The 18880-nt window shown below is 37.0% G+C and overlaps 1 protein-coding gene across 2 annotated transcripts in view; it reads right to left on the bottom strand.

Moving 5' to 3' along the window:
* DNAJC3 (DnaJ heat shock protein family (Hsp40) member C3) overlaps positions 1 to 18880 on the bottom strand; it is a 69966-nt gene that overhangs the window by 25942 nt on the left and 25144 nt on the right. For both annotated transcript variants that reach the window (XM_023621735.2, XM_023621736.2), the window contains exons 3-4: positions 11019 to 11143; positions 8816 to 8890 (exon numbers count right to left, since the gene is read on the bottom strand). In XM_023621735.2, the coding sequence (XP_023477503.1) occupies positions 8816 to 8890; positions 11019 to 11143 (200 nt within the window). The remainder of the gene's footprint in view (positions 1 to 8815; positions 8891 to 11018; positions 11144 to 18880) is intronic.

Below are 18880 nucleotides of genomic sequence, written 5' to 3'. Positions count from 1 at the left end.
TCTTACATAGAGCTCTGCAGAATTACTTGAGTTTTATATATTTTGCCTTCTAGTTATATTTCCTAAGTACTTATTTTTAAGTATAAAATAATTTTATCAAAAACATAGGGAAACTGAAGGAGAGAGCAGGGTTTTTTTAGAGATTATATGATAGAAAAAGATTTGGTACCAGAGGGGTTAAGGTTAATAAGAAAGGAAGAATTTACATGAAAAAATAAGAGAGTAATTAATACCTTATTAAAAGGCTTAGGACATGGTTTTAAGAGGTTTACAAGTTGTCTCTTTTTTTTAACAATTTTATCAAGGTATAATTTATATACCACAAAATTCACTCATTTTGAGTATACAATTCCATGATGTTTAATAAATTTACCAAGTCTACAATGATCACCGGTTTTAGACCATTTCTGTCACCCCAATAAAATCCCCCCTTGTCTGCTCCCAGCTCATCCCTGCTCCCAGTCCAGCCTCATGCACAGCAGCTCTTAACAATCTCTTCTTCCAGATGGAAAATCTTAAGCTTAAGCTCAGAAAAACTGAGTGCCTACATTAAAAAGCTACTAAATTTGGGGGGAACTTTTTAAAGATTACTATTTATATGTAACAATTTCTGAAATCTAATATTCTTACTACGATGAGAATTGTAGTTGATGAGTTCCAATTTGGGGTGAGGTGCAGACAATGGTAGGTTATTTCTAGAAATGTCTCTCCTTCAATTGACTGATCATACTGCTTCCCCTTTTAGTCGATTCATTTTTTAAAAACACCCCCACTAGCCACCTGGTAGGAGAGAACACTCCAAACCTTAACTTAAGGTTAAGAAACCTTAAGAATATTATTTCTTGGTAGAGGCTCTGTATTTCACCATTTGGTTTTCAGGAACTTCAGGTATTCTATTTTGTCTGTTTAACCCTTAGCTTTTGAAGGACTGGACAGGACTCCAGGTATTCATAGGTAACTAGGAATTGGTAACCTCAGCTCGGTCTAGGGGGAGGATTTTCCCTGCATGACTGAATTATCCAAGTTGAAAGGAACTGCTTCAGGGCCTTGGCGTGTTTGCCTGTGTCTGTTTCATCATCCTCAGGGTGGTCCTGAATACTTCTGATAGACCACACTGGAAAAGTATAAATGTGTGTGCCCTGCCACTTTGAGTAAAAGTAGAAGTTTACTGACAACTTGTTCCCTATATGTACTGCTCCCTTTTGGATAGGATGTATTAGAATGTATTAGAGACTACCTCTTCTGGACGGAATTTGTGTTTTTCCTCTTTCCTCTCCCAAACTTTAGTATCTTCCACAAAATTTCTCTTGTTGGAAATGAGGAGAAAGCACTAAATCTCAAGGTTGAGGATGGAGGGCTCAGCCTCACTCAGTCCTCCAGCAACAGGAATGGGAAAGAGGGAATGAGCTCAGGTCCTCTGGGCCTTTTTGGGGAGAGGAGGGAGTGGTGGGAGGAGGGGGAAGGAGAGGAGAGGGAGGAGATTCTTTCAAGGAGCTAAGAAAAGAGTTTGAGAAACAAACTAAGGATTTATTTACAACCCTGGAGAGTTTTAAAGAAGATGAAGTGAGATGAAGACTTTCACTCTTACCACAAGGTTGCCGCCTCCTCCCAATTGCCTTCCCATGTTCCAGGATATTTACATGCAGAGATTCCTGCTGATATTTCCCTCCCTCCTTTTTTCATGTTTCTTGATCTCCTTCTCTTCTTTAGTGTTGTGTATTTCTGACCCTTTCTGCCAAATGTCTCCCTACGACAATATTTTATTTATTTCTTCTGACTATTTAAATGGTCACTGAGCTTCTGGATAAAAACTCATAATAGCTATGGGATAGGGGCTTGTTGAAAGAGGTGAACTGCCCTCTAACCTAATCTAAATACACCCCTATTTCAGGGACCTCAAATGAAAACAGTGGGTTGGTAGTTAAGGTGGGCAGACTTCTAAGATGGCCCCAGGTGATCCTCACCTGGAATTCATGCCTTTGTGTGATCCACTCCCCCAGAGTCTAAGATAGCTGGTAACTCCTTTTAACAAACAGAATGACAAAGGTGATAGGATGTCACTTCCTTAATTAGGTACAAAACACTGTGACTTCCATCTTGCTAGTACTCTCTCTCTCTCTCTCTTGCCTTCTCATTGCTCACTCTGATGAAGCAAGCTGCCATGCTGTGAGGTATTTCTGGAGAGGCCCACTTAAGAAAAAACAAGGGAAGCCTCTGATTAAAAGCTCAGAAAAAAACAGAGACCTCAGTGTTGACAGCTCAAGAGAAACTAAAGCCTGCCAACAACCAAGTGAGTTTGGAAGCAGTTCCTTCACCAACTGAGCCTTCAGATAATATTGCAGCCCTATCTGACACTTTGACTATAGCCTGTGAGAGACCCAGGAGCAAAGGACCCTGCTAAGCCTGCCCAGATTCCTGACCCCATGAACTGAGATCACGAATGTGTGTGGCTTTAAGCTGCTAACTTTGAGTAATTTGTTATGCAGCAACAGATAACTAATACAGTAGTTTTACCATTTCTCAATGGCCAGGTTGTGACTATTTCCACATAGATTTTGTATTAATGTTTTAAAATAAAGTCTAAATGGGGAAAAAAAAAAAAACCAAGCCCAAATCCTAACTTTATTACTGTCTACATGTTATCTGCATTTTCTTCACCAACAAAAGGAGGATATTAATACCTACACCTTGAGTAGCAGTCACTGAGAAATTAAAAACATACTTTATGTAACATACAGCAAGTACTCCAAAAAAGGCTAATAAAAATTCCAACCTCCTTTTGTGACATCTCTATAATAAATAAATTCAAGACGAGCACAGAATGTAAAAGATGTAATACACAGTTTAAAAGGATGTTCAATTTATTTCCCATCGCATTACATATTAGCCAACTTAAACTGGATACCCTCTGTTAAAGTTACAGCAATTAAGGTCCTGGAATAATAAAACCTCAGTTTGACTCCTCTTAGGTCAAAATAAAATTAGACTTTGGCATAAAATACATTCACTGAACTGCTTGTCTCAAGAAATTAATCTTTCTAATCCTATTATATTTAAATATGGTTTTGGGAGAAGCACAAATTTAAATTTTTCATTTGATATTATTTAATAACATAAAAATATGTAATATTTGAGGTATATGGTAACATTCTCCAGTGACTTCTAGAATTTGCCTTCATAAATTCTTTCTGCAATCTAACAACAAGGGAACCATACAAAAAATAATACTAAATTGAACAGCAAAAAGAAGAAAGACCAAATTTTCTTTTTATTGCAGTAACATTGGATTATAACATTATATGGATTTCAGGTCTACACTGTAATGTATTTCAAATTCTGTGTAGATTATATCATGTTCACCACCCAAAGACTAATTACAATCCATCACCACACACATGTGCCTCATCACCCCTTTCGCCCTCTTCCCTCTCCCCACCACCTCTGGGAACCACTAATCCAATGTCTATTGCTATGTGTTTGTTTGTCATTGTTTCTATCTTCTGCTTATGAGTGAGATCATATGGTATTTGACTTTCTCCCTCTAACTTATTTCACTTAGCATAATACCCTCAAAGTCCTTCCATGTTGTCACAAATGGCTGGATTTCATTGTTTCTTATGGCTGGGTAGTATTCCATTGTTTAAATATACCACATCTTCTTTATCCATTCACCCCTTGATGAGCACCTAGGTTGCTTCCAAGTCTTGGCTATTGTGTATAATGCTGCAATGAACATAGGGGTGCAAGTATCTTTATGCCTTTGTGTTTTCAAGTTCTTTGGATACATACCCAGCAGTGGAATAGCTGGATCATAGGTTGATCTATTCTTAATTTTCTGAGGAAACTCCATACTGTTTTCCATAGTGGCTGCACCAGTTTGCACTCCCACCAACAGCGTATGAGGGTTCCCTTCTCCCCGCATCCTCTCCAACACTTATTGTTTCCTGTCTTGTTAATTATAGCCATTCTGACAGGAGTGAGGTGATATCTCATTGTAGTTTTGATTTGCATTTCTCTGATAGTTAATGATGTTGAACATCTTTTCACGCATCTGTTGGCCATCTGTATATCTTCTTTGGAGAAATCACTTTTCAGATCTTTCACCCACTTTTTAGTTGGGTTGTTGGTTTTTTTGTTGTTGAGATGCATGAGTTCTTTGTATATTTTGGCTATTAACCCTTTACCTGATATATGGTTTGCAAATATCTTCTCCCAATTGTTAGGTTCTCTTTCCATTTTGTTGATGATTTCCTTTGCTGTGCAGAAGCTTTTTAGTTTGATGTAGTCCCATTTTTAAATTTTTTCTATTGTTTCCCTTGCCTGGTCAGACATAGTATTTGAAAAACTGCTGCTAAGACAATGTCAAAGAGCATATTGCCTATGTTTTCTAGAAGATTCATGGTTTCAGGTCTTACATTCAAGTCTTTCATCCATTTTGAGTTAATTTTTGTGTATGCTCTAAGATAATGGTCTACTTTCATTCTTTTGCATGTGGCTGTCCAGTTTTCCCAACACCATTTATTGAAGACATTCTTCCTCCATTGTATGTTCTTGGCTCCCTTGTTGAAAATTAGCTGTCCACAGATGTGTGAGTTTATTTCTGGGCTCTAGATTCTGTTCCATTGATCTGTGTGTCTGTTTTTGTGCCAGTACCATGCTCTTTTGGTTACTAGAAAGACCCATTTTTGAAAAACAATAGTATCCAAGTCAGGGGGAGGGTGATTGAGTTAACGCATTCTAAGGTCCCTGTATTATTCTGGAGGAAGCTAAAGATATTGATTACCTTCAAATGTTATTAAGCATGCACGTTGAAATTCCTGAGGTAATGACTAAGAGAAAAAGACATAGTATGTGTAATAGTGTAGAAAGAACAGAATAAGGAAGAAAAATCTAAATGAATTGGGGGAGGGAAGAGAAGGGTGGATTGACAGAGAAGAAATAGTTAGAGAATAGAATCTAACAGAAACATACACCATAGATGTATGTAGTTGCATTTCTTACATCAACCAGGTTAGCAAAAGTTACACTGTTCATATCAAGTGTTGTTGAAGATGTGGAACACATGGAACTCTCCTATGCTGCTGGTGGGAACATAAATTTGGATAACCACTTAAAGGGACAGTGCCAAACTATTCAGCCAGATTAAAAATGCCCATAACTTTCAAAGTAGCAATTATCCTCTCAGGTATATACCCTACAGCAGTGATTCTCAGACTCTGATCCAGGGACCCCTGGGAGTCCTTAATATTCTTTCAGGGGTCTGTGGGGACAAAAGCATATATGTATAAAATATAAAGAATCCATTCAAAGTGCAAGATAAACCAATGGGTTTCATTATAACAAAGTACTAAAAGTTCACTGATAAGATTTCAGAGCCCACACTGCAACTAACCTATAACCACTAGTGGAGTCTTTGTGTAACACCAACGAATATCCACAATTATCTAAAAAGACTATTAAAATAGTCTTCCTTTTCCAACCGCTTATATGTGTGAGACACATTTCCTCTAATAATGCTTCGACCAATATATAAATCAGATCTGGGAATCCAGTTGTCTTCAAGTAAGTCAGATATCAAAGAGATTTGCAAAAATGTAAAATAATACCACTCATTACCAAATTTTTTGTTTTTGAAAATATAGTTGTTTTTCATGCAAAAACAAAGCTATTTATATTTACACATAGTGGGTTTATTACTACTTTTAAATTAATATTTAATTTCTAAAATTAATTTCTAATACCATAAACATTGATAAACAGAAGCTCCTTAGAGTCCTCAATATTTAACAGTAAGTGGGATCCAGAGACCAATCCTGAGAACTGCTGCCCTGAAGAGATTCAGTATGAGCAAGGAAAACAAAACAGACAAGAATGTTCATTGAACCTGGCAGAGGATGAACTCAAATATTTGTTAAATTCATAAATAAAACCTACCAGAAATGAAGCAGGGAAATGTGAGAATATAGCTAATTTCTCCTAATTGTAACACACACAAAAAAATCTAAGATTCCAAAAGACTCTCTTGTTCCATCAAGCAGTTTTAATCAAACCAACCCATTTCTCAAGTCTCCTCTCCTCCAAGCTTCCCTAATTGTTCTATATTATGGTAGTAATCGCCTTTCTCTACATGTTTAAATCACTTAAGAAACTCTTAACAATGGAAGTAAGCTAAGAAATCATCTTGCCCAATCAACTCTCACTTTATAAAAGAAAATACTGAGTCTCACAAATGGTAAGTAATCTGCTCAACAACACACAGTTAATCAGGAGACAAAGTGAGGTGGGTCTCCCAACTTCTGGTCATATGTCATTCTCAATCTTAATGAGCTATCTTGTTATTTAGACAGCTCATATGTCACTTCTTACAAATGCCTCTGCACTGTTATTTTTTACATATTTAGGGCTTATTTCTTCCAACTAAAGTGAAAACTGCTGAAGAGCAGAAAGAACAGTTAAAGCCTACTTTGCATACCTATTTTTTTTCACTTAATACTATTACCCATGAGACAGTTTTACTGTCTTCAATTTACAGATAAAGAAATGGAATGATTATATAACTTGCCAGAAGTCTTGCTTAAGTTCAAACTAAGGTCTCTATCTCCAAAGCCCATGCTTTGGATGATGGTGATGATCAATTTATTTGAGAGCTTTATTTATTGAGAGCTTTCTGTGCTCCAGGCACTATTCTAAGCAAATCCTAAAATCCTAAAGGACATTTCAGATGATCTCCATTTTATACAAGAGGTAACTATGGCTCAAAGTCATTTCCAGAGCCTACATTCTTCACCATTCCCTCTTATGCATACACTGACATCAGACTGCAACTGCCTATTTGACATCTCTCCCATGGGACATTCTAAATGGCATCTCAATAACAAGGTCAACAGAATTCCATTTCCTATCTCCAACCCACTGCCACTACCACCGCACCCCCCCAATCCTCTTCAATAAATGGCTCTTCTTTATTATCTAAGCCAAATCCTAGAAGTCATGCTAAATTCCTCTTTCCCTTATATAAGTCAGATTCCATTTTATTGCTGACATCTTTTAAGCCTCACCCCTCCCTCTTCCCTTTCTGCCTCACATCTGAACAATGACTAAGTGAAATAATCCCTGGAAATCACTTAGCAACATGCCCCGCACATCCAGAGTGCTATGTAAATCATGGCTGAAGTACAAAGTCAGTTCTAAAAGCCAAACTTCCTGTCTCTGTTCCAAAGCTTTTCTTTTTTCTTCAAAACTTGTTGTATACAACTTTGCAAAAGGGAAAACAGCTATAAACTTTAAATAACTGCCACTTAGACTAATTTAGCACACGTAAAAGTTTTCTCTAGTTGTAAACAACTTTTACACACAATTTTTATATTGTCTTTTAAGTGACTTTATTTTGTATGTCTAGGTCTATAAATCAACACTATACATAAACAATTCTTGTTAATGAATATTATTCTATCATATTGCCCCAGTGGACTATTGGTTAAGTTCAGTGTGCTCTGCTTTGGTGGCCTGGGTTTGGTTCTCGGGTCTGGACCTACACCACTCGTCTGTCAGGGGCCATGCTGTGGCGGAGGCTCACGTACAAAAAGAGGAAGATTGGCATTGGCAATGGGTGTTAGCTCAGGGCAAATCTACCTCAGTGAAAAAAAAAGAAACTACCAAATTGCTTTCCAGAGTGAATGGGCCATTTTATGTTTGTCTACATCCTTGTCATCATTTGGTATTGTGACTTTTTTATTTTAGCCATTTTGAGAGATGTGTAGTGATAGCTCCTTGTTGTTTTAATTTAGATTTCCTTAATGGCTAATGATCTTTTCATGTGCATATTTGCCATCTGTAAAGCCTTTTCAGTGAAATGTCTGTTGATGTCTTCTGCCCATATTCTATTGGATGTTTGCTTTTTTACTATTGTGTTTTGGGAGTTCTTTATATATTCTAGATACTTTATCACATATGTGGTTGCAAATATTTTCTTCCAGAAACAAATCCATGTAGAACAAAAATGCAGGTCTTAAAACAAGCCCAATGAGGGCATAAAGACATTAGCTAGCTGTCTCTCTCTAAACCATTTTTTAAGACATACCCCCTTCAATTACATGTAATCTATAACATCTTTCCAACAAATCCAAAACATTTTTTACTTTGTAAAGTAGCCATATGGGCAACAGCAACATTTCCTTTTAAGAATCTGTTTCATTATTCCTTTCAAATCAAATAAAGCATTTCCCAAGTCACTTACAGGACTTTTAGAATAGCTCAGCTGACATCTCTAGATTCTCACGGAGAAGAAAGCAGAACACATGAGCTACATGAACTGAGTTAGGATTATGTATCTATTCCATACACTTTACCTTCCCTCTGTTAAAGCGATTCTTTGATGCAGTCACTAAATATTAATACAAGATCTGTGAGTGTTTTTTTTTAAAGATCGCCACCTGAGCTAAGAACTGTTGCCAATCTTTTTTTTTCCTGCTTTATCTCCCTAAATCCCCCTGGTACATAGTTGTATATCCTAGTTGTAGGTCCTTCTAGTTGTGGCATACGGGACGCCGCCTCAATGTGGCCTGACGAGTGGTGCCATGTCTGCGCCCAGGATCTGAACTGGCGAAACCCTGGGCTGCCGCAGCGGAGCACGCGAACTTAACCACTCAGCTACAGGACCGGCCCCGGGATCTGTGATTCTTATAAACACAAATCAAACAATTCTCCCTTTTAGCTATAAAATTATTATTAAATGTCTTAATATAAAACATAAGTCCAATATGTTCACTCAAAATAACATCTTCATAGAGCCAAATACAAATTGAACTTAACATACCACTTTTTTAAAATCATCTTCTGCTTCATCGAGTTTTCCTTGTTTGAGTAGTAAGTGACCTCTCTGTAACCTTGCCTAGAAAAAAAAACAGAACAGATGTCCTGGAACTATGCATTTTCAATTTTCTTTAAACACAAAGAATAAAAGTAAATAAGCTAATGAAGTATTAATGAAATATTTATTTTTCCAATGCCCATTTGACTGGGCACTCTGAGAATAATTCCTGGAACCAATGAATGTTTTTAATTTTTGTTAAAACATGCTTTCTTAAAAATACTGTTGCTATACCCAAAATATTGAAAATGTGTCAACACAAAAACTTGTTCATGAATGTTCACAGCAATAGTCAAAATGTCATAAAAAAAATTTCCATCAACTAATAAATAAACAAATGTGATATACCCATACATAGAACATTATTCAGCCATAAAAAGGAATGAAATTCTGATGCATGCTACAACATGGATAAACCTTGAAAACATTATGCTAAGTGAAAGAAGCCAGATACACAAGGGGATATGTTGTATGATCTCATTTATAAGAAATATCCCAAATAGGCAAATCCATAGAAACAGATAAGTGGTTATCAAGGGCTGGACAGAAATGGGGAGTGACTGTTAATGAGTACAGGGTTTCTTTTGGGGGTGATAAAAATGTTCTGGAACTAGATAGCAATGATGCTTGCACAACCTTGTGAATATACTAAAAACCAGTGAATTGTACACTTCAGTGTACACCTGATATACTTCAGTGTATAATTTGTAACAAAAAAGTAAATTTGATGGTATGTGAATTATATCTCAATTTAAAAAAATATACTTTTGCCATCATAATAACTTTTTTGTCATTACTGTAAAAGTGTGTAATTTGGGACTTTACCAATCCAAGCTCTGGAAATAGTTGTGGTTTTTTTTTTTATTAACTCTCAATGCAAATATTTACTCCACCATAACCAGAATAATCATGCTCTTCCCTTTAAACATGCATCATTTTCTCCCCATCATCTCCAATATTCTCCTGCTTCTAACGTGCATAATCCCATCTCTTCCAAGAATATCAACTCTCTGATGACAAACATCTACCATAAGACAGAAATCACATCAATAGTCCACTAAAACTTATATATTACTTTTATGGTACATATAATTTCCCTAATCCTCTGTTAGAAAGAAAGAGTAAAGTCACTTCAACTAGCTAATAGCTACTATAATACAAGAAAAAGGAGCCATGTAACCTTTGTGAAAGGTTGTGCCTAGTTTGGTAAAGTAATAGATTAAAGAAAAATTTGATACTTGGGAATTCTATCTAAAAACAATAGTAATATTTCTGGGGCCAGCCAAAAGGCACAGCGGTTAAGTTTGCACATTCCGTTTCGGCAGCCCAGGGTTCGCAGGTTCAGATCCCAGGTGTGGACCTACACACAGCTTGTCAAGCCATGCCATGGTAGGCGTCCCACATATAAAGTAGAGGAAGTTGGGCATGGATGTTAGCTCAGGGCCAATCTTCCTCAAAAAATAAAAAAAATAATAGTAATATTTCAAACTAAACATTCACTCATATCTAATCAGTTATCTCAAATCCTTTTTGAAATATGGCAGAATATAAACAATAAATAAGTTACCAAATTAATTTTGAAAGCATCTCATTGGTCCTATTATTTTAAGCCATTACAGTGACCTGCCAATCATCAGGCTATCTCATTAGACTGTAAACTCCTCTCCCTCTGAAGTTTGGGTGTTGGTTCAGGGGAGGACTCTGTCTAATTCAGCATTTTGTACCCTCACCACAAACCACTGGCTTTATTGAGCTATCCTGTCTTCTTTATTCTTCCTACTACAGCTGACTGGTAATTGAAACTGTCACCAGTCACCTGATAGCCTCTTAGCTCAACAGTCTCTTAATCAACTTTCTCACCCTCACATCTTGCCCTACACTCCATCAATCCACACAGATGTCTTTCTAAACCACAAAGCTAACATCACTGCCAAGCTTCTAAAAATCACCTACTGCATCTACTGTTCCTGTTTCACAAGACCTTTGATTCCAGGGACTTTCAATTTCTCCTGTTGCCCAGTCCACTACATCACAGTGGCTTTCTATATCTTCTAGCTATGCCTAGCACGCCAGTCCTCACCTCAAGAAACAAATTACCTCTTCTAAGTTCCCTGAAACTCCCCTTTAAAAAAAGTTTAGATGAACTTACTGCAGTGAAATCCATCTTCAATTCAATCACTTTAGTTAAATCAGGAAGTGCTGCTTTTGATTTGCCCATAGCTAGAAAGACGGTAGCTCTCCGATAGTAAGCAATATAGTTATCAGGGTCACCATCTGAAAATTTAAATAAATATTAGCTCTCAGTAATTTACTCTAAAAACCAAATCACCTGAACATTATCAGAGTTTGCAATTCTATTAAGAAAAGCATTAAGAAAAGAATTTCTTCCTTAATAATGGGTCATGTTGCCTAGCAAGATCACTGCAAATAATTCCAGAATAGGGGTCGGCAAACTGTAGACTTTGAACCAAATCTAACGCACAGACTTCAAGTTCAGAATATTTTTTACATTCTTAAAGAGATGTCAAAAAAATAGAAAAATATGCAACAGAGACTAGACACAAAGCATAAATTATTATCTGGTCCTTCAGAGAAAAAGTTTGCGAACCTCCAGTCTAGAATATTAACTATATTCAACTCATAACTTATATAAGTATGCAATTCAGTCTTTGCTGAAATTTTCTTAAGTGAAACACTGATTGTGAACATGGACTACGCACTTATTCACAGAATTTTAGGAAATTATAGACTTCCAATTAAACTAATATATTGAATGTGCAATCTCTGCTCCCTCATAAACTCCAACTAAAATGGCAGTGAAGAAATAAAGTCACAAACCATAGGACAAAGGAGGAAAATGAAAATGAGAGTGAGACTAGAGAAGTTAACATTTGAAAGAAGGAAAGCAGATGGATGAGTTAGGTTTTCGAACTAATTCCACTCTGCTCAGCACCTACAAAGTGAGAAGAGTGAATTCAATTACAAGCAAATCTTGTACCGTCAATTAATCCTTCTAGAAAGCAATTTTGAAAAAACGTGTGTACCAAGAATCTTAAAAATGATCTTGACCAAATCCAACCACATATCTTAAAAAAATAAATATATATGTACACAGATGTCATCATTTTAAGATTTACAACTAAACTCCCTAAAAGTTCTACCCCTAAAGGTCTCATCATTTAAAAACATTACAATATGAAATTTATATGGCAGGATAGTATATAATCATTTAAAATGATAGTTTTGAGCACTTGTTAATGGCACCGAAAACTACCTGAAGTACTGCTGGAGGAAGGTGGGGCAGGAGGAGCAAATACGCTATAAAACTATCGATGAAAGAGGACATACAAATGGCCAATAAGCAGGTGAACAGATGCTCGACATCACTAATCATTAGAGGAAATGCAGATCAAAACCACAGTAAGACAGCACTTCATATCCCTTAGGATGGAAGGGAGGGAGGGAGGGAGGAAGAAAGAAAAAGGAAGAAAGAGAGGGAGGGAAAAGGGGAGGGAGGGAGGGAGGGAGGCAGGGGGAAATAAGTATTGGTGAGGATGTGGAGACACAGGAACCCTTGTGAACTGTCATAGGGAACGTAAAACGGTGCAGCTGCTGTAGAAAACAGTATGGTGATTCCTCAAAAATTAAACATAGAATTACCATATGAACCACCAATTCCACTTCTGGGTATATACCTAAAAGAATTGAAAGCAGAGTTCAAGCAGATATTTGTACACCCATGTTCATAGCAGCACTACTCACAATAGCCCAAAGGTGGAAACAACCCAAATGTCCATCGATGGATGAATGGATAAACAAAATGTGGTGTATACACAGAATGGAATAATATTCAGCCTTAACAAGGAATGAAATTATGATACATGCTACAACATGGATGAACCCTGAAGACATTATCCTAAGTGAAATAAGCCAGACACAAAAAGACAAATATCATGTGATTCCATTCCTATGAGGTAGCTAGAGTAATGAAATTTAGAGAGACAGAAATTAGAATGGTGATTGCCAGGGGTGAGAAGGGAGGGGCATCAGAAATGGGAAACAACTGTTTAATGGGTACAGAGTTTCAGTTTGGCATGATGAAAAAGTTCTGGAGGTGGATGGTAAGGACGGCTGCACAACAATGTGAACGCACTTAATGCCACTGAACTATAAACTTAAAAATGATAAATTTTGTTACGTATATTTTACTACAATAAAAAAGTAAAAGAATGAGGCAGTCAGAAAAAAAGGACTATTTTGAAAAAATAAGAAAATTGGGCATTTTAACAATTAAAAAAACATTTTTTCTTAAATCTAAAACAAAAACAAAATCCATATATGATCCCAGCTAAGCATCACTGAAATTTCTTTCCTGACCAATTTCCCTTGGAAAGCGAGGAAAGAAGAGCAAAGTCAGTGGCCTGTATATAGGGTTTTTCCTGCAAAATATTGTAATTGGCTTGAAGAAGGACTAAGAAACAGAGTAACTATATTTAGAGCATACTTGATATAGAATATTTTTGGGTTTAGTTTATATTTGATTTAGAATGTGCAATAAATTAAAAATATATAGGTCTGGTCAGCAAAACTGGCTGTAAGAATGACTGGCTACCTAAGGATTACTAAAACTTAAGTGACTGTCCCTAAAAGCAGAAGGAAATTCGCTACACATCAACAATAGTCATCTGGGCAGAGAGATCGGATTTTCTTCTTTATACTGTCCATGTATTCCAAAATGTTTCACAATGAACATGAATTACTTTTATATTCATTTATTTAAAAAAAAAACAAACCTTAAGTTCTCCAAATTTAATTACACTAAGCAGAGAATAAGAAATACTGAAAACAACATGATTTAAGGTCTGGAGTTTACACCACAAGTGACTTATTTGATTACATGTGAAAATAAACCTTCCATTACCTCAATTTCCAAAACATTCTATAATACATATCTCTTACTGCACCTAACACTTATCAATACCTCCTGATATCAATTATTTATACACATGCCTCAGTCTAGAGAAAATAAATTCCATGAGTGAATTCATTTTTGTGTCTCCATAGCACCTGGTCCACAGGTACCCAAGCAAAAGGAAATTAAAACAAACTCCTGATAACTGCAAAGGACACTTCAGGCCAATGCCAACACTGAGACCTGCCTGGGACAAGCAAGGGACCCAACAAAGTCAGCAAGATATGGCTCTTAAACAAACGTGCCTCACCAGGATATTCAGATCATTCTCCCACATGATTAGCAATGGCATTTTCAAAAACAGATGATGTTTATTTTGAACTCTGTATGAAGTTCTTTCAAGAAAAGAAGACTGTTTAGTGCTAGCTTTGGGTATTTTATCAAGAAAGTACCTTCAGTAAACATTGCATTGGAATTCTACTTGGAAAAAAACCTGACCATTTCAGTTCATGCAGAAAAACTTCCGAAGAGGATTATGTATGACTTAGCTTTTGTATTAAGAATTTGATTACAAACATATAAAAAAAGTCTATATAAAATATTTGAGGTGTTCACTTTCACTTATTTTACTATCCAGTTTTCAGGTAGTTTTAAGATATGAAATGGGATTAAGACCCAAATTTATAACAATCAACCTTTAAAAATTAAGAAATCAGATGACAGTGGTCAACACATGAATCAAGAATCAATTTGCTTACTTGCTTAGCGGTATAGGGTCACCCAAAATGGCAAATCAAAATAGCCTTCCAGTGCTCTTCATCTTAAAATACCAACAGTTCCTAGAACTAGCACCCATTCCTATATCATTGTGCATGAAGTAGCAACTGAACAAAGACTGGTTTAAGAAATTCATGCTTAGTTTCTCAAAATACAAGATTTACTGACCTTGAAAATAATCACTTTTCCTGTTATCCATTAAATATACAATTGTTGTTAGTGCAGTAGACTCTGACTCCTAGCAACCCTGTATACAGCAGAGTGGAACCCTGCCCTGGCTTTTTGTGCCATCCTCTCACCTTCTGGCACTGTATCAGACAATGCTCCACTGCTATTCATAAGGTTTTCATAGCCAATTTTTTTGGAAGTGGGTGACCCGGTCCTTCTTCCTAGTCTGCCTTTGTCTGGAAGCTCTCCTGAAACCTGTCCACCATGGGTGACCCCCCTGGTATTTGAAATCCTGGTGGCATACCTTTCAGCATCACAGCAACACACAGTCACCATAGTACAGACAACTCACAGACAGGTGGTGTGGTTCCCTGAGTGAGAAACTAACCTGGGCCACAGCGGTGAGAGCACTGAATCTTAACCACTAGACCACTAGGGCTGGCCTTCAATATACAATACAGTTCATTATTTAAATTACCTGCAAGCCTACATAGAGAAACACTAGATTCATGTGAAAACAAGTCATTCAAATTGTTATACTAGTTTATTAGAAATTTGAACATGGGAGATGGACTTAAGGTCTAATCCTAAAACTATCAAACAATTCAAATATAAGAAAATTAGCCCTAATAAAGAAAATACAACCACTATCTGGAGAAAATACATCAGAAAGTTAACTACAAATGATGCTGTAAACAGTGGAGGTGGGAAGCAGAAAGACCACCAATCCCTGCCTAAATACAAAAAAAATTTTTATTCTTGCTCCCAGCTAATCCAAGCCTACCCCTTCATTCATTCAAACTTTTACTGAGCACCTACCAGAGGTTAAAATAATAATAATAATAATAATAATAATAATAATAAGATGGCACCCATCTTTAAGAAGTTCACAATCTCCTGAACTGGAATGTGACCTTTGGAAAGCCACTGGAGACCTCTTTGTTTCCTTCTGTCTACATGTGGATAGTAATGTCCATCCTCATTTCACTAGTGAGGTTCAAAAGTGATGAGAAAGCACCCAATATGTTTTAACAACAAATAAATGTAGACATGGACTTTACTTTTCAATTTAGCAAAACTATGTAAGTGTGATACTGGTTTTCTTACCAAGCAAATGGAGAAACCAATCATTTCAGACAAGTCCACCATTTAATCCACCACTTTAGACATACATTTACGCCAGATACCCCCTAGGGCTCATTATCCCGGTAAGACCATGCTGCAGGAATGAGAGGTGGGGCATCTTCACACCTGCACTGCAGTTTTCTCTGATGACAAATCTCTAAACAAAACAGTGTCTGACTATTTCATAACACTGAAAAAGATGCAACTATTTCAGAAGACTATTTGGAAAGTGCCAACACTCTTCCTTAAATCACACTGTTTCCAATAGATCTATAATATTTTCCAATCAGTTCCAAGTCTTAAAACTCCTGCCAAAAAATATTTACATGCCAGAAAGAAAAAAAATTCAAACCATATCACTGATAGATCTACACTACAACATAAAAATAATTATTTTTGCTGCTATTCAGTTTAAATACATAAACCTTACACTGTGTAAAAAGGTAATCATAAAACATACTGTGCTTGAGTAATTTTGAAACTATATCAAGTACTTTTTCAAAAATAAAAATGGAAGAAAAGAGAGGGGGTGGAGCAAAATGGCAGGGTGAGCTGACCCAGGACTCTCTCCCCTCCAAAATACAACCAAAGAAATGGAAAAACTGACTTTCAACCAATAACCCCTAATGCCGAGACCATCAGAGAGCTACAGAGCAAAACAACAGAGGACAGAGAGGCTACAGCTGGCCTCGGAGGAGCTGGAATGGGGTAAGAGAGAACTTCACTCCCTCCCCTAGAGACTGGGATCGCTGCCGACAGTGAGGGAAGGAGCAGGGGAGAGGCCACGCGACCAGGGGACCATCCAGGACTCCGCGCGCTGGTGCAGTGGAAACCCACTGATGGGGGAAAGCTTCCGTGTATGGGGACTCCATCAAGCCAGGCCCCGGGGAGACCAGAGAATGAGAGCTGATCGAAATCCAGATCAGAATGCGAGAGAAAGTGCCCCTCCTCCCCCAACCTGCGCTGGGCGCCACCATCTTGGCTGAACATGGAGGGCTCAGGACACGTGGCTCTCAACCCCCATCTAGTGGTGACAGGCTGTAACTGCAAACGAATACTACCATCATGCACAAAAAGCGCTCCTCTACCATTCAGCAATTTATAAAAGCTCCAGACCAGAAGGAAAACAGTAAAAATGCAAAATTAAGTCCTGAGGACTTGGAAATAGGTAAACCAAGTGAAAATGAGTTCAGAGTAGCTATCATCAAAAAACTCAATGAGGTAGAGGGAAACATAGAGAAACAACTCAATGAGATCTGGAGTTACTTCACAAAAGAAACTGAAATTATAAAGAATCAATTAGAAATACTAGAGATGAGAAATACAGTGGACCAGATAAAACAGAATACGGATTCTCTGAATGCCCGTGTAGACACCACAGAGGAGCAAATTAGCATAATCGAAGACAGACAGGCTGAATGGCTCCAGACAGAGGAAGAAAGAGAACTAAGGCTTAGAAAGAATGAGGAAAATATCAGAGAAATAGCGGATTCAATGAGGAGAATGAATTTAAGAATTATCGGAATACCAGAGAGCGTGGAAAAGGAAAATGGAGCAGAAAGTGTGCTTAATGAAATTATACAAGAGAACTTCTGGAAAAGGAAAATGGAGCAGAAAGTGTGCTTAATGAAATTATACAAGAGAACTTCCCTAATCTAGGGATTGAGGGAGAAATGTGTGTGGAGGAAGCTTTCAGATCTCATAGATTTCTCAATGTAAAAAGACCTACTGCAAGGCATATAGTAGTAAAAATGGCAAAAATGAAAGACAAAGAAAGAATACTCAGGGCAGCAAGACAGAAGAAAATAACCTAGAAAGGAACTCCTATCAGACTTTCAGCGGATTTCTCTACAGAAACCTTACAAGCTAGGAGAGAATGGAGTGACATATTCAAAACTTTAAAAGATAATCTTCAGCCAAGAATACTCTATCCGGCAAAAATATCCTTCAGATATGAAGGAGAAATTAAATCTTTTCCAGAAAAACAAAAGTTAAGGGAATTTGTAACCAAAAGTCCTCCACTACAAGAAATCCTCAAGAAGGCTTTCATACCTGAAAAAATAAAAAAAAGGGAGAAAGGGGTCACAAACCACAGAGTAGGGAGACAGATAGATAGAACCAGAATAGGATAGCAAATATTCAACTATAGCATTAGGATAAAAGTAAGGAAACCACCAAAGCAAAGACGATCTTATCACTCTAACTACAAACTTATAACACGAGTTGGAATAAGAGATGAAAATAATAATTTACAAAGGGAAGAGCAAAGGGACTAAATCAGCCGAGGCCAAGTAAGTAAGAGACCACCAGAGAATAGACTATATTATACATGAGATTCTAAATACAAACTTCAGGGTAGCCACTAAACTAAAAAACAGAACAGAGCCACAAAACATGAATAAGGAAAAATCTAAGAAACCCAGCATAAGAAATTGCAGAAGTCAATGGGTAGGCTAAAACACACAGGACGAGAAACAAAGGTAATGCAGGAAAACCAGATAACGAGCAACAGAACGACAGTATTAAGCCCACATGCATCAATAATCACCCTCAATGTAAACGGATTGAACTCTCCAATAAAAAGACACAGAGTGGCAAAATGGATTAAAGAACAAGATCCAACAATTTATTGCCTCCAGGAAACACACCTCAACCCCAAGGACAAACACAGGCTCAGAGTTAAGGGGTTGAAGACAATACTTCAAGTTAATATCAAGCAAAAGAAAGCAGGTGTTGCAATATCTACATCAGACAAAACGGATTTCAAAATAAGGCAGGTAAAGAGAGACACAGAGGGACAATATATAATGATCAAAGGGACACTTCATCAAGAAGAAATAACGCTTATAAATATCTATGCACCCAACATAGGAGCACCAAAGTTCATAAAGCAACTATTAACAGACCTAAAGAAAGATGTTAAAAACAACACAATAATAGTAGGGGACCTCAACACCCCACTCACATCAATGGACAGATCATCCAGACAGAAAATCAACAAGGAAATAGTGGAGCTAAACAAAAATCTA

This window comes from Equus caballus, chromosome 17, assembly GCF_041296265.1.
Source record: "Equus caballus isolate H_3958 breed thoroughbred chromosome 17, TB-T2T, whole genome shotgun sequence".
Lineage (NCBI taxonomy): Eukaryota > Metazoa > Chordata > Mammalia > Perissodactyla > Equidae > Equus > Equus caballus.
Note: the sequence above shows the minus strand (reverse complement) of the source record. Positions and strands in the feature narration are given on the sequence as shown.